We start from the raw sequence: 23,199 nt of genomic DNA on the forward strand, positions 1-23,199 counted from the left end.
GGAGGAAACGTAGATGCATGTTACTGGGAGCAAGGAGCCAATCTGGAAAAGGCTACATGGCCTGTGATTCCAACCCCGTGACATTCAGGGGAAACGGCAGAACGGTGAGGCAGTAAGAAGATCAGTTGGTACCAAGGATAGAACTGGAAACGGGAAAGGATGAACGGAGCACAGAGGAATTTTAGGACAGTGAAACTGCTCTGCATGAGACACGAGGGTGGACAAGCGTCATCATACATTTGTGCAAACCCGTAGAACACACAGCAGTGAGAGCGAGCCCTAACGTACGCCCCGGGCCCTGGGGGATGATCCTGGGTCCGTGCGGGCTCCTCAGTGTGACAGGCACACCATCTGGTGGGACACGCTGATTGCAGGGAAGGCTGTGCGAGTCGGGGCGGGCGCGCAAGGGAAATCACTGTACTGCCCACACCATTTTGATGTGAACCTAAAACTGCTCTAGAAATAAAGCCTATTACACACAAAAAAAGCCAACTCCTCACATGTCCGGGTTAGCCTCCTACCGCGGCCCAGCCGGAAGGGATGCACTCGGAGCAGGGTTTGGAGGCGGGGGGAGACGTGGGTTAGTCGGGAGCATGTGGGCAGGCGGGGAGAGGCCTGGTCCTGAGGAGCAGCTCGCCAGGCACTGCTGCACGAGGGAGGCGGGAGCCGGGGAGAGAACAGGTCCCCAGGGGAGTGGGCACCGGGGTGGGGCAGGGAAGGGGCCCAGGTGGTCGCTATAAGCCGCTGTCTCCTCCCCAACAGGGCCAGTTTCGCCCCCGCCTGCCTCTCTCACGAGATCATCATCCGAAGGTCAGTGTCCGCAGCTCCTGGAGAGATGGTGTCCCCGGCTCTCGCTCTGAACACCCAGCCCCGCCCCCACCCACCGGCCACCTGCCTTCCCTGGCTCTGTGGAAGGGCTTCCTAGGGCTGTCGGTGCCACGTCCACAACCAGCTGTGTGGCCAGAATTCAGACCCAGCCCACCTCCCATGGTAGCCTGCTTTGGCCACACCGAGTGACCCCCGCCTGGATTTCTGTCTGTAGCCACTGGACAGACGTCCAGGTGAAGGGGACCTCGCTGCCCCGGGCGCTGCACTGCTGGGACAGAAGCCTGCATGACAGCCACAAGGCCAGCAAAGCCCCCCTGAAGGGCTGCCCCGTCCACCTGGTGGACAGCTGCCCTTGGCCTCACTGCAACCCCTCCTGCCCCACCATCCGGGACCAGTTCACGGGGCAGGAGATGAACGTGGCCCAGTTCCTCATGCACATGGGCTTTGATGTGCAGACCGTGGCACAGCAGCAGGGCCTGGAGCCCAGTAAACTGCTGGGCATGCTCAGCAGTGGGAGCTAGGGCTCCCAACCCCGGGGGCTGGCACTGGGGGCCGGCCACCTCCCCGGGCTCCCCTGCCCCTCCTAGGGCACACAGAGCCCCGGCTGTCCCCACAGCTGCCTTCACTGCCCCTCTACCACTGCCTTCAGGAGGCCCAGCCAGAGCCGGGAGTCCTGGGTCCTGCGGGAGCCCCAGCCCCCCTCCTGCCTGCGCCGGGGAGCCCCCCGTGCGGGGTTCCGGCCCACCGGCCCACCAGCCCAGGGGGCCCCTGGGCCAGCCCCAGCCTCAGACTCTCCTGGCCTTTTGTATTATTTTATAAAGTGACTTTTTTTATTACTTTAATTTTTTTAAAAAGGAAAATAAGAAATATATGATTAATGATATTGTTTTGTAACATATATTTTTTAAATAATGAAAAAAAAAGACAACAAAAGAGCCTCACCCTGCAGGGGTCTTTATTTGAATGGGTCGCTCGCCCACTGCACAGCCCCCGAGCCCACCCCCAGGGTATCAGGGATCCTGGGGGGCAACCACTGGACACACAGGTCCTGTTCAGGGCCCCACGCCTACCTGTGTCCCGTTCCAGACCCTTCCATTCACACACTCAGCAAGCACGGGGCGTGGGCACGGCACAGGCCCTAACACAGTGGGCACATCCGATTCTTCTCCGTCTGGGGACACGGCGTATGCTGAGCCGCTAACCGTGCTTTGGACCCCTGCACTGTCAGCGCTGCGTCGCCCTGGAGACCTCAGTGCGGCCTTTTGTCACCCCAGGGAAACACTCCTTAGCCAGAGAACATGTTCTTAAAAAGTTTGCATCGCATCTGTTCTCACGAGTTCCCCCAGGCACACGCGAAGATACAGATTCGGGGAGGAAACCTCCCCTGGCCCAGTCCCCACTCTGCTTCCCAGAGCACAAGTGTTCCTGTTGCTGCGGGTGGTCCCAGGGGGGCCGGCATCCCAGCACACATGCACCCACACCAGGCGCCTGGGTCAAAGCCCCAGAGGTGGGACTGCTCCGCCCTTTGGGCTTCCTGAGCACTCCCTGCTTCGGGCACCTGAGCGTGGCCCCAAGCGGCCCTCGAGCGGGTATTATTAAAGTCCCTGGAGAGGCCATGTGACAGAGGGAGGATCCTTGCCAGCTCAGCCTGGGCTCCACACCCAGCCTCCTGCCACAGATGGCAGGAGTTGGCAGACCTGTCCCCAGAATGGGGAGAATCTCAGAGACCCCACACCCTCACTCCCAGCAAGGTCAGGGGCCATGCCCAGGGGGTCTGACCAGCTCTGCCCACACATCGGGGCCACCGTGGGCCTGAGAGGGACCCAAGCAGAACCCAAGGGTGCTGGGGTCGTCTGCTGAGGGGTTCCGGGGCCTCCTCCCGCCCCACCTTCGACCCACTGGTCACCCATGTTGGCTTCCCCAGGTGGCCCTGAGTGGCCCACCTGTGGTCTCCTCCATGGGCCACTGCTCCATGGTCCCCTGTGGGAACCCATGCAGTCCCAGTGGCCAAGGGCAACAGTGAGGTCAGGGATGGAGCTGCCAAAGGCTGGAGATGAAAGAAGGTGTATCCAGGAGTGACCGACTGCTGGCTTTGGGGTGCAGCCCCTTCCTGGGCCCCCAGACAGCCATGGATGGTGCGCTCCCAGTGGGAAAGGAGGCAAGGGGCGCCCCAAAGGGGAGACTTCACAGGGAGGGGCCTGCCACGGTCGAGCTGGGCGGGGGACTCAGGCGTTGCTGCCCTTTAACCAGCTCTGTGCAGAGAAGGGCGGTGGGTGGCGACAGCGCGGGCAGGCAGACGTCTCGCTCCACCTGAGGCGGCCTGGAAGGGGTCAGCGGGCAGCTTTGTGTGTCTCAGACGCGCCAGGCCCACTGAGCACCATACCTGTGGCTTAGGCCTGGTGGGACTCCTTCCACCAAAGGAATAAACCCTTTCTCCATGTGTTCCCGACAAAATAAGAAAGAGGCAAGTGGTCAGTCCTCGCCACACTTTACTGCCAGGCTGGTGACAAAGTAAGCCCCGGGCACACTAGGTCATGGCTGCCATGAAACCTGCAGTACTCGGCATGGCTGCCCATGTGACATGGGCACACTTAGGCCACAGCTTCTCCGGAAACATTGCTACTTTACGTTTCCCTTATGTGATTCCTGCAGGAGCAAAAATGCTCAGCACATGCTTTAAAAAGTGGGGGGCTGGGGCGCCTGGGGGGCTGAGTCGTTGGGCGTCTGCCTTCAGCGCAGGTCATGATCCCAGGGTCCTGGGATCGAGCCCCGCATCGGGCTCCCTGCTCGGCAGGAGGCCTGCTTCTCCCTCTCCCACTCCCCCGGCTTGTGTTCCCTCTCTCACTATGACTCTGTCAAATAAATAAATAAAATCTTTAAAATAAACAAACAAGCAAATAAATAAAATATATATTTTTTTAAAGTAGGGGGGGCACCTGGGTGGCTCAGTCGGTGAAGCGTCTGACTCTTGGTTTTGGCTCAGGTCATCTCAGGGTCCTGAGTTCAAGCCCCATCGGGCTCCACGCTGGGCATGGATCCTGCTTAGGATTCTCTCTCTCCATCTGCCTCTGCCCTTCCCACTGCCACCTCCGCCCCCTGCTTGCAAGCATGCGTGCACTCCCCCCACCAAAGAAAAAAATGCTGCTAAAAAAAAAAAGCCAGAAGATGCAGCTGCCTGGGCAAGATGCTCACACGGCTGCCCTCCCCTCCCCCTGTCGTCAGAGCGGCTGTGACCTCCGGGCCCCGCCGGCGGTCCTGCGCCATCCACCCTCAGGCCCTGAAGTCTGACTACCAAGCCTCTGTGTCCCCTGAGCACACAGAGCAGCTACACCTGCCTTTCTGTCCCATGGGCACCTGCTTAATGTCATCATCGAGCTCCCAGCCAAGTTGTTCCTGCTTTATGGGGGCTTTCCCTGACTCCCCCAAAAAGGCCAAATTCACTGGAAATTTGGTTGCTATTTCCACACTGTGAGCAGCTAGAATCTCAGTGTTTTTCTATGATGACAAGTTAGTGAAGGCTTGAGAACAGACGTCATCACCAGCCTTGCGCCACGCACGTGGGGAGTCGGGGTCTGGAATCTGGAGCATGTCCCGTGTCAGGCCCCCAGGGGTCCTCACCACTGTCCCAGCCACGAAGCAGATCCCAGGGTAGGGTGGCCAACAGACCGTGGGGAGGACCCCAAGGCTCCCCATGGGCGCTGTGGGCAGGCAAGCCCTACTGGCAAAGCACAGGACGTAGACTTTGCTGTGATCTGCTCTCCAACTCTGAAGGTCCCTTACAGACAGGAAGTGGGTAAGAACTGACAAAGGGGAAACAGACAGGACTCAAGCACTAGGGCCCCAGCGGAGCCGACCCCTCTGCCTCTGCCCTGCTTCATCACAGAGAACTCAGGGCTTGGCTCCACCCCGCTGGGGGGCTGGGGAAAGCTGGGGGTCCAGTGGCCAGCAGGGGCTTCGCCCAGACTCAGGCAGCAGCCCCTTAGGGATGAGGAGAAGCAAAGCCCAGGGCAGACACTGAGGACCTGAGTCTGGGCATGGCCCCCATACCATGGGGACCCCCTCCCCCGGGGGTGGCCACGGGTCTCAGTTTCCCCACGGAGAGCAGGATGATAAAGACGGGTGTGCATACCTGGCATCTGAGACCCAGCTCCCTCATGAAGGTCTCCCGCTCAGCACCCGCCTGCTGACCCCACCCCTTGCACATCATCTGCTGCCCTGTCCAGGCCCCCGGGGATGCTGCCGCACTTGGGCTCCGCGGTCACTGTCAGGTCAGCTTGCCGGCCAGGCTACCTGGGACACTCTTGTTGCTGCCATGCCGGTCCCTCCCCAGCATTTCCCCGCTCCACGTTTACCTGATTTCCAGGTATCGCCATGCTGGCAGTTGGAGGCCCCCACCATGTCTCCTCAGGAAGGGAGGACCCCCTCACTCACCACTCCTGCTCCAGTGTCCTGGGAGGCTGCCTTCTGCCTGCATATTTGGGCTGGCCATCCCCGGGCACCCAGGGACACCCCCCAGCGCTGGCAATGCTGAGCCCGGTCTTCCCGAAATGCCCAAGGTTTCAGGTGCTCCAGGCTGGACCCCTCGGGTGAGGGCGGGGAGGGTGGTGCCCCAGCAACCGTTACTGTGGTTGAGAAACACGGCTGGGTTCACTGTTAGGGTTTGCTGAGCTATGAACTTTGGCTGAAGCGTGGCACGTGTCTGCATGAGATAAACGAAACTCTCCGATCGAGGGGGTTTCCTTCCAGCTCCCTGTGGTCTCAAGGCAGTGGCAGCTGGAACCATCCTCCCTGCACCCCCCCCCAGACGCCGGAGGCCCATGTCCCCCTCGCTCCCTTGCCCAGGGTCAGGAGCTCATGCTGTGGACACTTGGAGGAATGAGGCGGACAATCCTTCCCAAGGGCACACACGTTGCTGACCAGGGACGGAGCCTTCCTCCTGAGGGTGAGTGAGCTGGCCTGGCTCCCCAGTGAGCAGGATGAGGGCATTCCATGGAAGGGCTGCCTCGCGAGGCCTTCCTACCCACCCTGTAGCGTCCAGACACTATCTCAGGGGATTAAAGACGTGAGAACCAACGAGAATCCCTTATTTTACGATTATATTAACTGTTCCGGAGGATTCATAAACAGGCACGTCAGGTCACATGACCACTACAGTTCCACTGTTAGAGGGGGTTGTGTGTGTGTTCGCCGAGAACACTGTCCACGAGAGGCCCCCACGGCTGCTGAGACCCCGGGAGGGCGGCAGGAAATGGAGATGTGGACACGCGAAGTGGGGACACCACTCCACGCAGACGGCCCAGCTCCCATGCTCTGGACCCTCCCGGTCACGATTCTCCAGACAGATACCCTGGTTTTCCTGCCAAGAGCATTTAGCAGAATCTAACCGCGGGGGGCGCCTGGGTGGCTCAGTTGGTTAAGCGACTGCCTTCGGCTCAGGTCATGATCCCGGGGTCCTGGGATCGAGTCCCACATCGGGCTCCCGGCTCGGTGGGGAGCCTGCTTCTCCCTCTGACCCTCTTCCCTCTCCTGCTGTTTCCCTCCCTCTCTCTCTCTCTCTCTCAAATAAATAAATAAATAAAATCTTAAAAAAAAAAAAAAGAATCTAACCGCGGGGAAACAGGCAGACAGACAATATACACTGAAAGACAGCCTATGAAGACACTGGCCTGAAGTCTTCAAAAAGACTGTGTATGGGGGGGGTCGAGACTATTCTGGAAACTGAGAGACATGACAGACCGATGCAATGCATACTCCCAATCAGATTCTGATGCAAACGTTTTAAAAGGTATAGAGCGCAGGGCCTCCGGGTAGTTCAGTTGGTTGAGTGTCCGACACTTGATCTCGACTCGGGTCTTGATCTCAGGGTCCTGAGTTCAGGCCCCGCACTTGGCTCCATGCTGGGCGTGGAGCCTACTTAAAAATAATAATAATAAAATTAATTAATTAAATTAATAAAAGTTACAAAGTATATTTTGGGGATAGATTGAGAAAATTGAGTAAGGACCATGTATCAAGTGATCATTCTTTAATTTCCCAATTGTGGGGGCACCTGGGTGGCTCAGTTGGTCTGCCTTTGGCTCAAGTCATGATCTCAAAGTCCTGGGATAGAGCTTCCCCCTCACCTAGTTGGACACCTTGCTCAGCGGGGAGCCTGCTTCTCCTTCTCCCTCTGCTGCTCCCCCTGCTTGTGCTCTCTCTCTCTCACTCTCTCTGTGTCAAATAAATAAATAATAGAGGCGCCTGGGTGGCTCAGTCGTTAGGCGTCTGCCTTTGGCTCAGGTCACGATCCCAGGGTCCTGGGATCGAGCCCCGCATCGGGCTCCCTGCTCCGCGGGGAAGCCTGCTTCTCCCTCTCCCACTCCCCCTGCTTGTGTTCCCTCTCTCACTGTCTCTCTCTCTGTCAAGTGAATAAATAAAATCTTAAAAAAAATAAAATAAATAAAATCTTTTAAAGAAATTTCCCAACTGTGGGAGAATGGCTTTGTTCTTAAGAGGTGTCTATAGAAGTATCTAGTGGCAAATCATCATATCTGCAGAATTAATTAGTATTTCTTTAAAGATTTTATTTATTTATTTACAGAGGGAGACACAGCGAGAGAGGGAACACAAGCAGGGGGAGTGGGAGAGGGAGAAGCAGGCTTCCCGCGGAGCAGGGAGCCCGATGCGGGACTCGATCCCAGGACCCTGGGATCGTGACCTGAGCCAAAGGCAGATGCTTAACCGACTGAGCCACCCAGGTGTCCCCAGAATTAATTAGCATTATTAATTATTAATTGTGTGGGGGAGAGAGAACACAAATTGGGCAAAATATTAATAATTCTTGAATCTACAGTTAATTCTTGACACCTCGGTGGCTCGGTTGGTGAAGCTTCTGCCTTCGGCTCAGGTCACGATCCCGGGGCCCTGGGGTTGAGTCCCGTGTCGGGCTCCCTGCAGGGAGCCTGCTTGTGTGCACACTCTCGCTCTCTCTCTGACAAATAAATAAATAAAATCTTTAAAAACAATAATAATTTTTGGGGCGCCTGGGTGGCTCAGTTGGTTAAGCGACCGCCTTCGGCTCAGGTCATGATCCTGGAGTCCCGGGGATCGAGTCCCGCGTTGGGCTCCCTGCTCGGCGGGGAGTCTGCTCCTCCCTCTGACCCTCTTCCCTCTCGTGCTCTCTATCTCTCATTCTCTCTCTCTCAAATAAATAAATAAATAAAATCTAAAAAAATAAAAAAATAAAAAAAATAAAAAAATAAAAACAATAATAATTTTTGAATCTAGGCGAAAGATATCTGAGTGTTCATTGTATTATCTTTTTTTTTTAAAGATTTTATTTATTTATTTGAGAGAGAGAATGAGAGAGAGCACGAGAGGGAAGAGGGTCAGAGGGAGAAGCAGACTCCCTGCTGAGCAGGGAGCCCGATGCGGGACTCGATCCCGGGACTCCGGGATCATGACCTGAGCCGAAGGCAGTTGCTTAACCAACTGAGCCACCCAGGCGCCCCTGTTCATTGTATTATCTTGCAACTCTTCTGTAACTTTGAAATTTTTCTAAATGAAAAGTCAAGAGAAATATGCATAAGGCTGTATATTGTACACAGGATGGTCCCAGTGGCTGAGCTGGGCAACAGAAACACAGGGGATTTTTCTTTGTCTTTTCCTGTATTGACAGAACCTTCACATGGACAACCTTTACAGTCAGAAAATTGTTCTTCATTTTCAAAATCATTTCATATACTGTTAATACTTCAGCCTAAAGAGGGGAGACCTGAATTTTTTCTAGGCGTTATTATAAGTTGAGGAAAGACAAGTGAAGAATTCCATAACGAACCCCCAAGTAATAACTAAAGCTCTATGCCCCGGGGTCAGTCCCAACACCTCCAGGAGATCAGGCTGAGCAAGAGCCCCAGGGACTTGGACGGCAGGGTCCTGAAACCATCCCAGCCCCCACTGCTCCCCCCGGCCTCCCGGACATCGTCCTCCCTCCTCACAGGGGTGATCCTGGAGGCTTCCGAGTCCACCTTCCCTGTCTGCTGCTCTCCCTCCCCCTCCCCTGCAGGCCGTGGAGCCAACTGACCGACAGAGGCAGGTGCTTCGGAGGTGGGCCGGTGCCAGCAGCCAAGGGGTTAATGGTCCTGGCAGGGGCTTCGCGGCGGGACGCGGGGGGGGGGGGGGGGTCAGATGACCCTGGGGGTTGGGGACAGACACACCCTGCTGCTATTCCGGGGCTCAAATCGTGACCACCTATTTATAGTGCGGGGGGCGGGGGTGCTCGGCCCGCCCCACTCAGGCGGCGGAGAGGCCGCCCTCTGCTGCAATGTCAGGCGACGTCCTCATCACCGCTACTGCAGGCTGCCGGCACCTGTCTCCGCGGGCACAGTGGAAAGCCGGGCCGCGGCCAGGCCGGGACGCCAGGGCCACCGGGCAGCCAGCGAGGGGAGGACCAGGCCGGCCAGATGGGCAGCACCATGGAGCCCCCCGGGGGTGGGTACCTGCACCTGGGCGCTGTGACGTCCCCCGTGGGCACGGCCCGAGTACTGCAGCTGGCCTTTGGCTGCACCACCTTCAGCTTGGTGGCCCACCGGGGCGGCTTCGCGGGCGTCCAGGGCACCTTCTGCATGGCTGCGTGGGGCTTCTGCTTCGCCCTCTCTGGCCTCGTGGTGGCCTGTGAGTTCACCCGGCTGCACAGCTGCCTGCACCTGTCCTGGGGCAACTTCACCGCAGCCTTCGCCATGCTGGCCACACTGCTGTCCGCCACGGCCGCGGTCATCTACCCCCTGTACTTCACCCGGCTGGAGTGCCCCCCCGAGCCCGCGGGCTGCGCAGCCAGGGACTTCCGCCTGGCCGCCAGCGTCTTTGCGGGGCTCCTCTTCCTGGCCTATGCTGCGGAGGTAGCCCTGACACGGGCCCGGCCGGGCCAGGTGGCTAGCTACATGGCCACGGTCTCGGGGCTCCTCAAGATCGTCCAGGCCTTTGTGGCCTGCATCATCTTCGGGGCGCTCGTCCACGACAGCCATTACGGGCGCTACGTGGCCACCCAGTGGTGCGTGGCCGTCTACAGCCTGTGCTTCCTGGCCACGGTGGCCGTGGTGGCCCTGAGCGTGACAGGCCGCACAGGGGGCCTGGGCTGCCCCTTCGACCGTGTGGTGGTGGTGTACACCTTCCTGGCCGTGCTCCTGTACCTCAGCGCAGCTGTGATCTGGCCCGTCTTCTGTTTCGACCCCAAGTACGGTGAGCCTGGGCGGCCCCCCGACTGCCCCCGAGGCAGCTGCTCCTGGGACAGCCAGCTGGTGGTGGCCACCTTCACCTACGTCAACCTGCTTCTCTACATCGCTGACCTCGCCTACTCCCAGAGGATCCGCTTCGTGCCCACCTTGTAGCTGCCTGCCCACCAGGGCTCTCCAGGGGCCCCAGGCACCGTGAGGGCCACCAGGGTGAACCCAGATGCCCAGGGAGCAAGCCCGAGGGAGGCAACCACCAGAGCCACTCCTGGATTTCTGGCCAGGCTGGGGGCGGGGGAGGGGAGACAGAGGGACAGAAGGCCCTGAGCAGGACACAGGCAAGCACCCTCCTCCCCCAGGCAGCTCCCAGCCCTTCTCTCTGTCTCTTGGTCTATCTGTCTGTGTATCTCTTATCTCTGTCTGTATCTCTCTCTCTCTCTCTCTCTTGCTCCATTTCCTGGCCCTCCCTGGCTCAGTGCTACCCACTGCAACATGAGAAACCTTTGAAGCAGATGTTGTTGTGACCCACTTTATAGATAAGGACATCGAGGCTAGGGTTTGGAGGCAGCCCCATGTGCCCACCAGTGTCTGGAGACCACATTCAGGCCGTGACCTAAGTAGAGTTGAAAAGGGGACAGTTCCTGGGGGTGTGGGAAGGACAGCGGTCTCAGCAGGGCACTGCTGGGGGGCTCTGTACCAGCTCAAGGAGAAGGAGCCTGGCATGGGGACCCCTCCCTGCCCACATTGGAGTGGCTGTAAGAAGAACAGGAATCATGGTGTGGTCACACACTGCAGCTTCAGCAGGCTGGAGACAGTGCCAGGGGCCTGCAGGGGCCCACAGGGGGTTGGCAGGACCACAGTGAGCGCAGAATGCCGAGGGGAAGCTGGGTTCCCGCCCGGGGAGGGAGTGCCCACCAGGCACCCACCATCAGCCCCAGTGCAGCAGCTTCTGCAGTGCCTACTGTGGGCCCCAGACAGGCGAGTCTGGGGCAGCCCTGACCCAGGGGGAGAGCTCAGCCTGGGGCAGCCACTGGGTCATAGAGCCTGGGCGCTGGGCACCTCCCTAGTGCTCACAGGCCCACGACCTCCGCTCAAGTATCCTTTCACCTGGCCGCTGACCACCAGAGCCCACTGGGGCTGTCCCCCGCTGCACTCCAGCCAGCTTCCCCTGCTCAGGAGCCCGGACTGGGCCGCCCCAGATCAAGCTGCTGGCTGCCCCTGAGTACAGCAGCCCTGTGGCCCGTCCTGGGGCCTTGAGCAGGAAATAAAGGCTAATGTTGACACGCATCCTGGCTCTGGTGAGCAGTCTCTGCCCAGGGGGCGATGGCCAGTGGCACCTCCTGGGCCATCCCCCCAGTGTGACCCAGTGTGAGCAGGGAGACTGGCCGAGACTGGGCCTGACTGAGGGAGGAGGTGCCCCTTGGGCTGAGGGGCAGCCTCCTGAGGAAGAAACGGGCATTGTCCTCTCCCTCTGTGGGCAATGGGGGTGGGGAGGTGAGGGCGATGCCGAGCTGGTCTCCCCCCTTCCAGTGATGTTCACCAGCACCCCATACTCCTGCAGGGGCTTGCCGGGAGGGGCATAGCCATGGGTTCCATGGGCTCCCTTGTGCTGGCACCATGCCGAGCACGAGGGGGGCGACTCGCCTGCCTGGTAGGGAGGGTGCACTGACAGGGGTCCTTTATCTGGAGGGGGCAGGTGTTATTGGCTCAACAGTCGATCCCCAAAGGGACCAGGAGCCGGTGTGTCCTGAGGTGTCCTGATGGCCCTCACTGGTTGGGGGAGAGTGGAGGCCAGGGGGTCCATCTCCAGGTGACAAATGAGCATATGCGCCGTGTCCTTCCTAACTCACAGGGAGGCCTGCACGCCGACCAGTCTTCCTCCTTTTCTAGCCAAACTTCTGAAATGGTCAGCAGCTCCCCAGTCTCCTCATTGCCCAGTGGCCTTGCGCCCCCAGTGCTCCACCTACCCTAAACGTTAAAGGGCCTGTGGGGAAGACAAAGGAGGAGGGGACCCAGGGCTCAAGATAAACATGGCAGAAGTCCTCCAGGAGGCTTGCCTTAGGTTGTTCCTGCCCACAGTCACTCCCTGAGTGGGAGGATCTTTTCTTTTTGGAGGAGGGAGTTATTTGTCCTTATCACTGAAAAACAGTACTTTTTAAAGGAAGGGGTTCTGTCTTTTGATTATGTCCAATCAGGCAATACTCAGGGGGGCTGTTGGATTTATGCCTATGCATTTGAGTTTGGACCACTCCCCAGACAGTCCACTTCGGACAAGTAGGGTGGGGTCAGGGGGCAGATGTTGGTGGGCTGGAGTCTCAGGGAGCACTCGGGTCGTGAGGTTTGATGGGCATGGATCCTGGGGGTGCCAACTGGAGAAGGGCCTCTTGCTATGGCCCCTCCCTCAGAGGGTAAGGACTAAATGTTCAGATGCACCCATGTGGTGGATGCCAGGAAATCCACCTTGCATGCACCATCACTACCCACTGGTCTGTTGGTGTTGGTGGCCACCACTGTGTCCACAAGAGCTCACAGCCCTGCTTCTGGGGCACAAACATCAGGGTAATGCTGGATCATGTTTGAGGACAGCTTGTTACCATTTAAGATACAGAACTGAAAACATAAAGCGGGTCACCCCTTCCCCTGGGGCGGGGCGGGGATGGTGGTGGTGGTTGGATTGCCAATGACTATTACTTCTTACTTTGCCCTTAATCCTTCTGCTGACCAGGACCCTGGACTGTCCTAAAACCCAAATACTCAACTCACTTGAGCCCTGAGCACATCCTCAGGGAAAAAACCACTTGTTCTCCAAATGCAGGGGCAAAAATTTCCATGGACACTGCAGACAAGATGTCAGGAGACATGGGGGTGCTCCACAGGAGCTGGGGGGCACTATGGGATCTCATCTTCTGTTGACTGGTTGATCACTACCCACCCCAAGCACCTCTTTGGGGAGGTTTACATGTAAACCTCCTATGGACAGAGGCTATGGCCTCCGTCATGCCTGAGCCGGGTTGGAGGGGGGGTGGGGGGGAAGACTTGCAGAGAAAACCCCAGTTGGGAAAAAGAGGGTCTGGATCTCAAAGGGATTGACCTAGACCTCCCAGGGGGCCCCCGATTTTGAGATTCTGAAAAGGCTTAGGCTATCCTCTCCAATGTCCAAGCTTCTCGGTACAATAAACACATTTTTTTTTAAAAAGATTTTGTTTATTTATTTGACAGAGATAGCGAGAGAGGGAACACGAGCAGGGGGAGTGGGAGAGGGAGAAGCAGGCTTCCCGCGGAGCAGGGAGCCCGATGCGGGGCTCGATCCCAGGACCCCGGGATCATGACCTGAGCCGAAGGCAGACGCTTAACCATCTGAGCCACCCAGGCGCCCCACAATAAACACATTTTAAAGTGAGAAAACAGTATCAAAATAGTGTTATATTTGGGCGCCTGGGTGGCTCAGTTGGTTAAGCGACTGCCTTTGGCTCAGGTCATGATCCTGGAGTCCCAGAATCGAGTCCCGCATCGGGCTCCCTGCTCCGCGAGGAGGCTGCTCCTCCCTCTAACCCTCCCGCCTCTCATGTACTCTCTCTCTCTCTCTCATTCTCACTCTCTCAAAATAAATAAGTAAATCTTTAAAAAAAATAGTGTTATAGTTTAAAATGTTTCCATTTTGCAAATTGTTTTCAAGCCTCCCACAAAGAAAAAAAAAAGGAAAAGAAAAAAAAAAAGAAAAGCAAGCAAGCAAAAATATTATACAGTTTGGGCTTCTCCAAACAGTTTGATCAAGTAACAGCAAGCACGGGCCACGCGATTGAGGACACCACCTGGCGTGCCCGTGGGCGCGTGGCCCACTACCAGGCCCCGCGCGGGCAGCCTCCGCCCCGGCCGCTCCTCGAAGGCCCGCGCCAGCCGCAGCCCCGGCGAGCTCAGTCCCCACGCGCGGTCGCGGGGGCGCGGACCCGGGGCGGGGGCGCAGGGAGGCTGGGCCGGGGCGGCGGGGGCGTGAGCGCCGGGCGAGAGGATGATGCAACCGCCCCGGCGCCTCCCGCGCCCCTCGATTGGCCGGCGCCTGGCGGCCGCGCCGCCCATTGGTTGAACAGGCGGGGGCGGGGCCGACGAGGCTCTGGTGCCGCGTGGCGGGCGCGGCTCCGCGGTTCCCGGGCGACCTGCGCGCAGTGAGTGGGTGAGTGGGCGCCGAGCTGGGCTCAGGTGTGGGTGGGGGCGGTGCACGGGGGGAGGCGCATCCGCACACCGGCTCCGGCCTGGGGGTGAGGTGGGGGGCTCGGACGTGGGGGGGGGGGCCCTCCGGGCTCCGAGCCGTCGCCCCCCGCGGCTGTCCGACCCCTTCCGGAGCCCGGCACGCCCCTCCCTGTGTCCTCTGTCCGGGAGCGTCGGGGGCAAACTGTGAACGGGGAGACTGGAGTGATTGCCACGTCGGAGCGGGCGGGCGGCGTCAGGGAAAGTTGAACCGGCTGGGATGGCGGTGGGAGCGCGGAGATGGGCGCGGGGCCAGCGGCTAGGCCTGGCGCTGCCCGCGCAGCTTCTGGCTCTGGATCCTGCCCCGTCTCGCCCCGCAGCTGCCCCTCCAGCGTCCCCCAGCGCCCGTGCCAGCTGCGAGGGCTGTGGGCGGGGCCCCCGACAACATGAGCGTGGGCTTTATCGGAGCTGGCCAGCTGGCCTTTGCCTTGGCCAAGGGCTTCACAGCCGCAGGTAGGCCCTGCAGCCCGGAGGCCGTGGGGTGGGCAGGGGTGGGCCATTACCCTTCTACCGGCTGTGGGTGAGGGACGGGTCTGGAAGACTTGCCCTGTTTCAGTCCCGTGGGAAATGGCAGCCTTGGGATGTTTGGGGTGGGGTAGGAATTGCTCTCACTCTGGGTGGCGGGATTTCCACTCTCCGTCCTGGGGCTGTGATGGGGGAGACCAGGAGAGGCCTTGAGGAAGGATCTCTGTTACCCGCAGGCATCCTGGCTGCCCACAAGATCATGGCCAGCTCCCCAGACATGGACCTGGCCACCGTTTCTGCCCTCAGGGTAGGTGCAGAGTGGAGGGGGACAGGGAGGCAGCCCCTGAAGGGGCTAGTTGGTGTGTCCGGGGAGAGTGTGTGATAGCCTTGACCCTGAGGGCCCCAGGTGTAAAGGGCCAGTGGGAGACACCATGCGACGCCCCGCCATGAGATGCTGTAGCGTCCTGCAGACCCTGCCTCCTGGCCTGCTGGTGGCTGCCCTTGCTCGGCTCTTGGGCCCCGGGTGACAGGCACACATGCAGCTGGTGGGGAGGGTGTGCCAGACTGGAGTGGGGTTCCCCGAACGGAGCCTCCACAGGGGCTGTGGGAGCCAGGCAGTTGGGACCACAGTGTCAGGGCCAGGTTGAACGCATCTGGGGACTGAATATAGCTTTGGTTTGCCACAGCTGAATCAGGGCTCCGGATGTCAAGCTGGGAACCTGCCACCCATAACACCACTCACCCCTGGAGGACGGTCGCCCATGGTGGGGTGGATCAGGGCCGTGGCATGGATACATACCCCTTTTCTGTTTGCAAAAGGGACGTATTCCGGAGCGGAGAGCTTCTTCCACCTCAGGGTGGGAGGGGTGGCTGGGGGCTGTCAGAGCTCCATGCCCTGAGCCCCCCCCCGTCCACGTTCTCAGCAACCGCTGTGCTCTTCTACGTGTGGGGTTCTTCCCCCCCCCGTCCACGTTCTCAGCAACCGCTGTGCTCTTCTACGTGTGGGGTTCTTAGCTTGGAGAGGACACTGGGGGGGCCAGCCAGCCACGCCGGCAGGCTGAGCCCACGTTGGTGCTCCCTGCAGAAGTTGGGAGTGAAGCTGACACCCCACAACAAGGAGGCCGTGCGGCACAGTGATGTGCTCTTCCTGGCCGTGAAGCCACACATCATCCCCTTTATCCTGGACGAGATTGGCGCTGACGTTGAGGATCGTCACATCGTGGTGTCCTGCGCCGCTGGGGTCACCATCAGCTCCATCGAGAAGGTGAGCACTGTGGGTCCAGGCCAGTATGCTGCCCAGTGGTCAGGAGCTCTGGCTGTGAAATGGGCACATTGGCCCAGCCCACAGCAAGAAGCCAGGAAATGCTCAGTTGCGCGAGCGCGTTCAGTCATGCCTCGCACACTTTGCTGGGCAAGGGGCAGTACAGAGACACAGCTGGTTTCTCCTCCAGAAGCTGACGGCGTTCCAGCCAGCCCCCAAAGTCATCCGCTGCATGACCAACACACCGGTCGTGGTGCGGGAGGGAGCCACCGTGTATGCCACGGGCACCCACGCCCAGGTGGAGGACGGCAGGCTCCTGGAGCAGCTCATGGGTAGCGTGGGCTTCTGCACGGAGGTGGAGGAGGACCTGATTGATGCCGTCACGGGGCTCAGTGGCAGCGGCCCAGCCTACGTGAGGACTGGGGATGGGCGGCCACTGGTGGTGGTGGACAGTTCCCAGGCCCTTGGGGCACATCCTCACCCTGCTCCCTGCTCTGGCTGCTGTGGGCAGAGCTGCTGGACCCACTGTTGCTTGGAGAAGGAGGAAGGGCCTAGGGCCGGGGTTTAGCTGCCTTCTCCCCGCAGGCATTCACAGCCCTGGAGGCCCTGGCTGACGGGGGAGTGAAGATGGGGCTTCCCAGGCGCCTGGCGGTCCGCCTCGGGGCCCAGGCTCTGCTGGTCAGTGTTTTTCCCGGTCCTTTGGTGGGAGCCACTCCTTGCCGGGCCGGATGCTGTTGCAGTGGGGGCGGATGGGTGGAGAATCAGCGGGTGCACGGGGGCTGGGGCTGGGGGCAGTGGCCTGCAGGCCGGAGAGGTACCCTGCAGCTGTTCGCTCGGCTCTAGGGGGCCTCCAAGATGCTACTGGACTCGGAGAAGCACCCAGGCCAGCTCAAGGACAACGTCTGCTCTCCTGGCGGGGCCACCATCCACGCCTTGCATGTCCTGGAGAGTGGGGGTTTCCGCGCCCTCCTCATCAACGCCGTGGAGGCCTCCTGCATCCGCACACGGTGGGCCCCCAGTGCTGCCTCGCACATTCTGCTCAGCCGTTCCCTGAGCAGATGTTTACCGAGGCCTGGCAGGGGCGCCCCCAGGGTCATAGCTTATAGCCCCCGCCACCAGCCATTGTCCCATGGGGACGGGCTGCCCTGTGGGCCCACGCTGTGCTTCCCACAGAGTGTCACCCCCTGCAGCCCGCACACCAGGGTGACCATCCAGGCCGGGGAGGCAGGCCAGTGGGAAGCAGAGGGAACCCCTGTGGGCTGGGTCACCCCTTCCTCCCTGCCCTCCTCCTGGGGAGATTTGCCAGTCAGCCGGCAGGAGGCTCTGCTGTGTGCGTGCGCTCGCCCCAGCTCTGGGACAGCAGAAAGGAATTGAAGAGGCCGGTCGGACAGCAGGGTTTGGTGGCTCGGCTTGGAGCCGTCGTCCCGTGAAGGGTTCAGGGGCTGGGGCAGCCAGTAGATTTGGTGGCCCTGAGCTGATCTGAGTGAGGTGAGGGGCAGACAGAGGGCCGTGTTGGGGAGGGGTGGCTAGCAGAGGGAGCTGTGGTGGGAGGGACAGCAGAGTAGCACCCAGGCCAGCAGGCGCTCCTCCTTCCCTGGTGGACAGCTGGGCCCAGGAGGGAGGCAGAGCCCGGGAGCCAGCCCTCTTCACTGCCTCCCCAGGGAGCTGCAGTCCATGGCTGACCGGGAGAAGGTCTCGCCAGCCTCCATCAAGAAGACCGTCCTGGACAAGGTGAAACTGGAGTCCTCTGCAGGGCCCTCACTGACCCCTTCTGGCCACTCCAAGCCAGTCCCCCAGAGCCTGGCCCCAGCAGGCAAGGAGAACTGAGGTGTCCAACATGCTCGCCAGGCTGCTCCCCACCTCCTCCTCCCTGCTGGGCTTGGGACACTCCTGTGCTGGCTGTCCTTAGCCCCAGGCCACACAGGGTGTCCCCACAGCAGCCCGCTGCCCGCCACTCTGGTCAACTCAGGGGTCAGCAGGGGTTGTAACCAGGGAGGGGCCGCATCACTTCCCAGCAGGAATTTGTGCAGTCACTGACTGCTTCCTGGCCCAGAACACAGATGGATTCTCCGACCTCAGCGACCCCCTTCCTCTGCCCCCAGACCAGGTCAGGATCTCTTCTTCTGGAGTTTAGGAGGCCTGGGGGTCTTAACTCCCCATGGTCAGCTGGCTTGGGGCTTGGCCCCTCCTGAGTACAAAGGTCACGTTTCCCTCCCCTGCCCCCCCCCAGGAAGGCCAGCCAAGGAGGAAACCCCATCCCACCCCGGCCTTTTCTCCAATCTCCACTTGGGGGTATGCCGCCTCAGTGTGAGAAGGACCAGAGGGTCCCAAGTGTCCTGAGTCCGGTGGGCAGGGCCACGGCCGTCAACTCGGCCTTATCCCCGTTTGGCATTTGAGAGAAGGGCTCTTTGGATAGTCTCAACTTCTGAGGTCCGTATCTCCCATTCCCCGCCCAGCTTACAGAACCTGTCACTTTTCTCCCTAGACTTTTAGATGAAATACATTGGTTTCCAACCCAGTGCCTTGTTTCGAACTTCCATCACCCCGTGTGGAGGGAGGGCCCCAGCGGCCCTAGAGGGTCCTTGTTGAGTGTCATCTTAGACACAGCCACCAGGTTCTAGAGCCCTTTATTGCAAGGCATTCTGGCTGCGGGGGACTGAGTCTCAGTGAGCACAGGTAGAGAGAGCTTCTGGGGAAGAGTGTGGTGCTTTGTCCCACGAGGTGGGACCCGAAGCTGGCTCCGGAGGCTGGGCTTCGCATGCCCTGCTGTGTGAGGGGCCCAGCCTCTGTACCCTCCACACCTCCAAGCTTAGCGGGGGCAGATGTCCCCTCCACTCCCATGGGCAAGGGCAGGTGAGGAAGGAGCCCCCTAGGGAGGTATATTAGGGCTCTCCAGAGACACAGAACCAGCAGATGTGTATATATCTGGGCCTGGAGGGCCTGTGTCCCCACTGTGTGTGCAGAAGTGGGCATAAGGGTGGGCAGTGAGCAGCCAGAATCACCCCTCTCGGACAGAGCCTTGGCACCCTCTCTGTGGGGAAAAAAATGTTTCCAGAAGAGGTCAGGTCACAGGCCTGGCCAGGACCAAGGCTGGCCTCCAGACACCCCGTTCAAGTCAAGGCTAGTCTCGCTGAGCACTCGCTGTTGATAGGACAAGGGGGCGTGTGGCCCCCACACGCTCTGGGTCTGAGGGAAGTGAGCAGGTGGGTCTGAAGTGTGAAAAAGGCACGTCATGGTGTTGGAGGAAGCACAGGGGTCCAGACAAGCTTTGCAAGGAGGCTTTACTCTGACCCACGAAGAATGTACTGGGTTCTGGCAGACGGGACCTGTGAGCTTTCAAGCTGTGGTTTCGGCTCAAGCCAAAGTTCCACAGGTGGGGAAGCAGGAGAGCCTGATGGAGCCTGAGGAAGGGGAGTGAGCTCGGCAAGAAGGCTGCAGAGATGAATGAGGCCTGAGTGTCCCACAGGGACAGACATCCAGGGCCGCCACTGTAAGCATGAGCACAGACCGCCCTGTGGGAGGAGCAGGGACCTGTTTCACATGGGTGCAGGGCAGGCTGAGAACAGAGATGGGCCTTAAGGGCCAGGGGCTGCAGGATGCCAGCTGGGAAGCATTGCGATGCTACCATCTAGAGAAGCCACCACAGGGGTCCCAGTGAGGAGGGTCAGTTTGGCATGCCTTCCTGGCTGCCGTCGCTGCCAGTTCTGACACCTACCAAGTGGGGCATGAAGGAACTTCCTGCCCTTTGCCCAGTGGGCCGGGTGAGGCAGGTGGAAGAACCAGCTCCCTCTGCTTGGTCCAGCTTCTGCCTCAGTTTTCTAGTTGGAATTTTGCCCTAGGCTCCTGCCTGCCTGGATGGGACCCTTGCCCTGCTTCTCTCTGCCAGTCCTTTCCTGTACCAGGCTGACCCCTGTCCTGTGGCCCTCATGAGAGCTGGGCTCAGGCTCTGGAACAAACAGGTCGGCAGCCCTTGGCCAGACAGAGAAGGGAAAAGTCCATCCTAGGGGGACCCTGGCATGGGCCTCTCTCTCTGCCTGGACCCCTGTGGGAGTAAGGCTAGTCAGTCCGTTTGGACACCAACCACATCCCCTTGTGCCCTGAGCCTCCTTGCAATATCAGTTTGGGGGCTGGCTGAACTCCAGGAGAAGCTAGCGGGGCCCCCAGATCTGCCCGTGGAGGGTGCAAGCTGAAGAGGGACATCTGGGAGGTGCCAGCAGGAGGGCAGTGGCCAGCTGCAGTGGGAAGCAGTGCACTGGAGGCCCAGGGAAGGCCAGGACGGACCAGAAAGCCAGGTCTTGGTGTCTGCTCCCAAGAGGCAGCTCAGAAGCTGGTCATGGTGCTGCATGGACCAGCAGGGATGCTGAAACCTGTGGGCCTGTTTCCTTGCAGTATCACTCCCAAGCAAGGCTGCAGTGCTGTTCCTGGGTGGGGGCCAGCCAGACTTAGGGCAGGTGAGACCAACCACGGACTCTCTTGGGCTCTCCAGCTGGACCCAGAGACAGATGCTGGAGGCTTGCCTATCTTGGGTGTTTCAACATGGCACGTCCTCTTTCCTGATGGCCTCCCCCAGACATGCCAACAAACCAGCTACCTGTTACTCTGCAGGTGATCAGGACCCTGTTCACATACTCTTCCCATGCCTCTGAAGAAGAGTCTGGGGTGATGGGGCAGCAAAGGAGCCTGGGTGGTCTGGAACATTGCCCTCCCCACAGGTCCCAGAGATTAGAAGGTGGGCAGCCCTGCACCCCCATCACATGTCCGGAGGGCTGACCTTAGGGCCCAGGGCCATCTGTTTGTAGGAGGCAGCCCTCACACCCACACAGTGTCACTGGCCTCCAGGTGAGTTGGGCCCTAATTCACTTCCCACAGACCTCTCTGGTGGCCCTGGGTGGGCGCAGCCTCACGCCTGCCTGTCCCCTCTTCCAAGATGGAAGAAATGGCCGGGTGTGTACCCCGTGGCGGGGAGAACAGCAGCATGACATAAATCAGCCTCTCAGTCACCTCCCACGTATGAATGGCAGCCAGACCCCATCCTGTGAGGATTGAGGAGTTAGGGGTGTTGGGGGCATGAGGGGACTAGCCAGTGAGCTTCCACCCATGGTGGCTCCCAGCCCCAGGGCCAATCACCTATGTTTCCTGATGGCGGTGTGGTTCCGGCCTGAGCTGGGTAGCACCAAGTCAACCCCATGTGGCCTGCCAGGGTCCTGCTGTGTGGAGCGGCTCTTGAGGCCCAGCAGTAGCTCAGGCCCTACATCCCTATCAAGTGTGATCAGGAGAACAGAGCTGGTGGTGCTGGTGAGGAGGCTGGAGAAGCTGGAGCCCACAGGCCTGCATTTTTGTCCTCAGGGGCAAGCCTCTGTAGTTCTTTATATTTGGTTGACTCTAAAAGTCCTGCCCCTGGGGCACCTGGCTGGCTCAGTGGGTAGAGCATGCAACCTTGAGGTTGTGAGCTCAAGCCCCACCTTGGTTATAAAGATTACTTACAAATAAAATCTTTATTTTTTTATTTTTATTTTTTTTAAAGATTTTATTTATTTGATAGAGTCACAGTGAGAGAGGGAACACAAGCAGGCAGTGGGAGAGGGAGAAGCAGGCCTCCCGCTGAGTGGGGAGCCTGATGCGGGGCTCCATCCCAGGACCCCGGGACCATGACCTGAGCTGAAGACAGACGCTTTAAGACTGAGCCACCCAGGCGCCAAAATATTTATTTTTTTATAGCTTTTATTTATTTGAGAGAGAGAATGAGCGAGCGAGAGAGTGAGCACAAGCAGGGGGAGTGGCAAAGGGAGAAGCAGACTCCCTACTGAGCAGAGAGTCCAATGTGGGGCTCTATCCCAGGACCTGGGATCAGGACCTGAGCGGAAGGCAGACGCTTCACCGACTAAGCCACCCAGGTGCCCCTACAAATAAAATCTTTTTTTTTTTAAGATTTTATTTATTTGACAGAGAGAGACACAGCAAAATAGGGAACACAAGCAGGGGGAGTGGGAGAGGGAGAAGCAGGCCCTCCGGCCGAGCAGAGACCCCAATGCGGGCCTCGATCCCAGGAAGCTGGATCATGACCCGAGCCGAAGGCAAATGCTTAACGACTGAGCCACCTAGGCGTCCCCCTACAAATAAAATCTTAAAAAAAAAAAAAAAATCATGCCCCAGATACATTAAGGCCCTGGAGTACATACAATGTCATGCCCTGCCCTTAAAGAGCACCTTGGGATAGACAACCACACACAACCCTACAAAGCAGGGTACAAGGCACGGTGGGATGGAGAGGGACGTTCCTGGAGGCAGGCAGGGGGTCCTGCCGGGGCCCTTATGCCCCTGGCTTTGCGGGCCTCCGTGGATGGCCTTCATCAGTCAGTGGCACTGAATTCTCACAAAGACCCGGCCGCCGCCTGTCCCTCACTGCTCCCTCTGCCAGCTCACCTTGAGTCACACTGCCCTGCCTCGCGGGGTGACACCCTTCCTGGCTCTACACCGGAGAAGGGAAGTCCAGGACTTGGGAGTGGGAATGGGATAGCTCCAGTGCCCCATCTCCCCCTGGTTGCCTCTTGTCTCTGGGAATTTTGAGTAGCATCCAGAAGTCCTTACAGGAGGGGCGGGAGCAGACGCGGGCTCGTGGGAACGGAGTCCCAGAGAGATGTGGATGAAACAGGAAAGGTGCGGCGGGCACATCAACTATTCAACAGATGTTTACGGTGCAGTCCCTTGCGCTGCCCCAGGGCTCATCACTAACGTGAGGTCTCGGGGCGGTGGGTCCTCGCAGGACCTTGGCGGTGGCCCTGGCCAGACCTCACTCTGAATCCTGGACAAGGCTGTCGGGTCCTCTGTGAATCAGGCCACGGCTGCCCGGTAGGGCCGAGGTCGGCTGGGCAATTACGCGAGGTAACGCGCGCAGTGCCCGCCATGCGGCATCGGAAGCACCTCGAGGACCCTCTCCGCGATGCGCGGGGACCTCAGGGCCGCACCGGTCCCGTGGGTCAGGAAAGCGGGACACGCGCCCCCGGGACCCCCGGAGCCCCCGTCTCACGGTCCGGAGCGTGGCCTGCCGAGGAGCGCGCGCCCGGGGCCAGTCCCGCGAGACCCCGCTAGGGCAGGGCGCGGCGCGCGGTGCCCGGGCCACGGCTCCGGGCGCGCAGGCGCAGTGCGGGCGCGCCCCGCCGCCGCCACCGCGGCCGCCGCAGCCGCCGCCGCCGC

At 59.7% G+C, this 23,199-nt stretch overlaps 3 protein-coding genes across 7 annotated transcripts in view; all 3 read left to right on the forward strand.

The window, feature by feature from the left end:
- NOTUM (notum, palmitoleoyl-protein carboxylesterase) overlaps positions 1-1,711 on the forward strand; it is an 8,032-nt gene extending 6,321 nt beyond the window's left edge. For all 3 annotated transcript variants that reach the window (XM_073886038.1, XM_073886037.1, XM_073886036.1), the window contains 2 exons: positions 763-810; positions 1,043-1,711. In XM_073886038.1, coding sequence (XP_073742139.1) covers positions 763-810; positions 1,043-1,349 — 355 coding nt within the window. In that variant the 3' untranslated portion in view covers positions 1,350-1,711. The remainder of the gene's footprint in view (positions 1-762; positions 811-1,042) is intronic.
- Positions 1,712-9,154: 7,443 nt separating this feature from the next.
- Positions 9,155-11,321, forward strand: MYADML2 (myeloid associated differentiation marker like 2). The gene has a single exon (XM_025859863.2). It carries the CDS (start codon positions 9,270-9,272, stop codon positions 10,191-10,193), a length of 924 nt encoding a protein of 307 aa, XP_025715648.1. The 5' UTR covers positions 9,155-9,269; the 3' UTR covers positions 10,194-11,321.
- Positions 11,322-14,131: 2,810 nt separating this feature from the next.
- PYCR1 (pyrroline-5-carboxylate reductase 1) lies at positions 14,132-18,523 on the forward strand. Of its 3 annotated transcripts, XM_025860022.2 has the most exons (9): positions 14,132-14,205; positions 14,600-14,732; positions 14,981-15,051; positions 15,829-16,008; positions 16,196-16,417; positions 16,591-16,683; positions 16,849-17,012; positions 17,667-17,736; positions 18,108-18,523. In XM_025860022.2, the coding sequence occupies exons 2-9, from the start codon at positions 14,666-14,668 to the stop codon at positions 18,195-18,197; spliced, it is 957 nt and encodes a 318-aa protein (XP_025715807.1). In that variant the 5' UTR covers positions 14,132-14,205; positions 14,600-14,665; the 3' UTR covers positions 18,198-18,523. The 3 variants fall into 3 exon arrangements, with proteins under 3 accessions (XP_025715807.1, XP_025715805.1, XP_025715808.1); XM_025860020.2 differs by having other exon boundaries at positions 17,667-18,523; XM_025860023.2 differs by lacking the exon at positions 14,600-14,732 and having other exon boundaries at positions 14,138-14,205; positions 17,667-18,523.
- Positions 18,524-23,199: the final 4,676 nt, after the last annotated feature.

Source organism: Callorhinus ursinus, unplaced genomic scaffold (assembly GCF_003265705.2).
Source record: "Callorhinus ursinus isolate GAN/ISIS: 27379988/994484 unplaced genomic scaffold, GSC_fseal_2.0 scaffold68, whole genome shotgun sequence".
NCBI classification, from domain to species: Eukaryota; Metazoa; Chordata; class Mammalia; order Carnivora; family Otariidae; genus Callorhinus; species Callorhinus ursinus.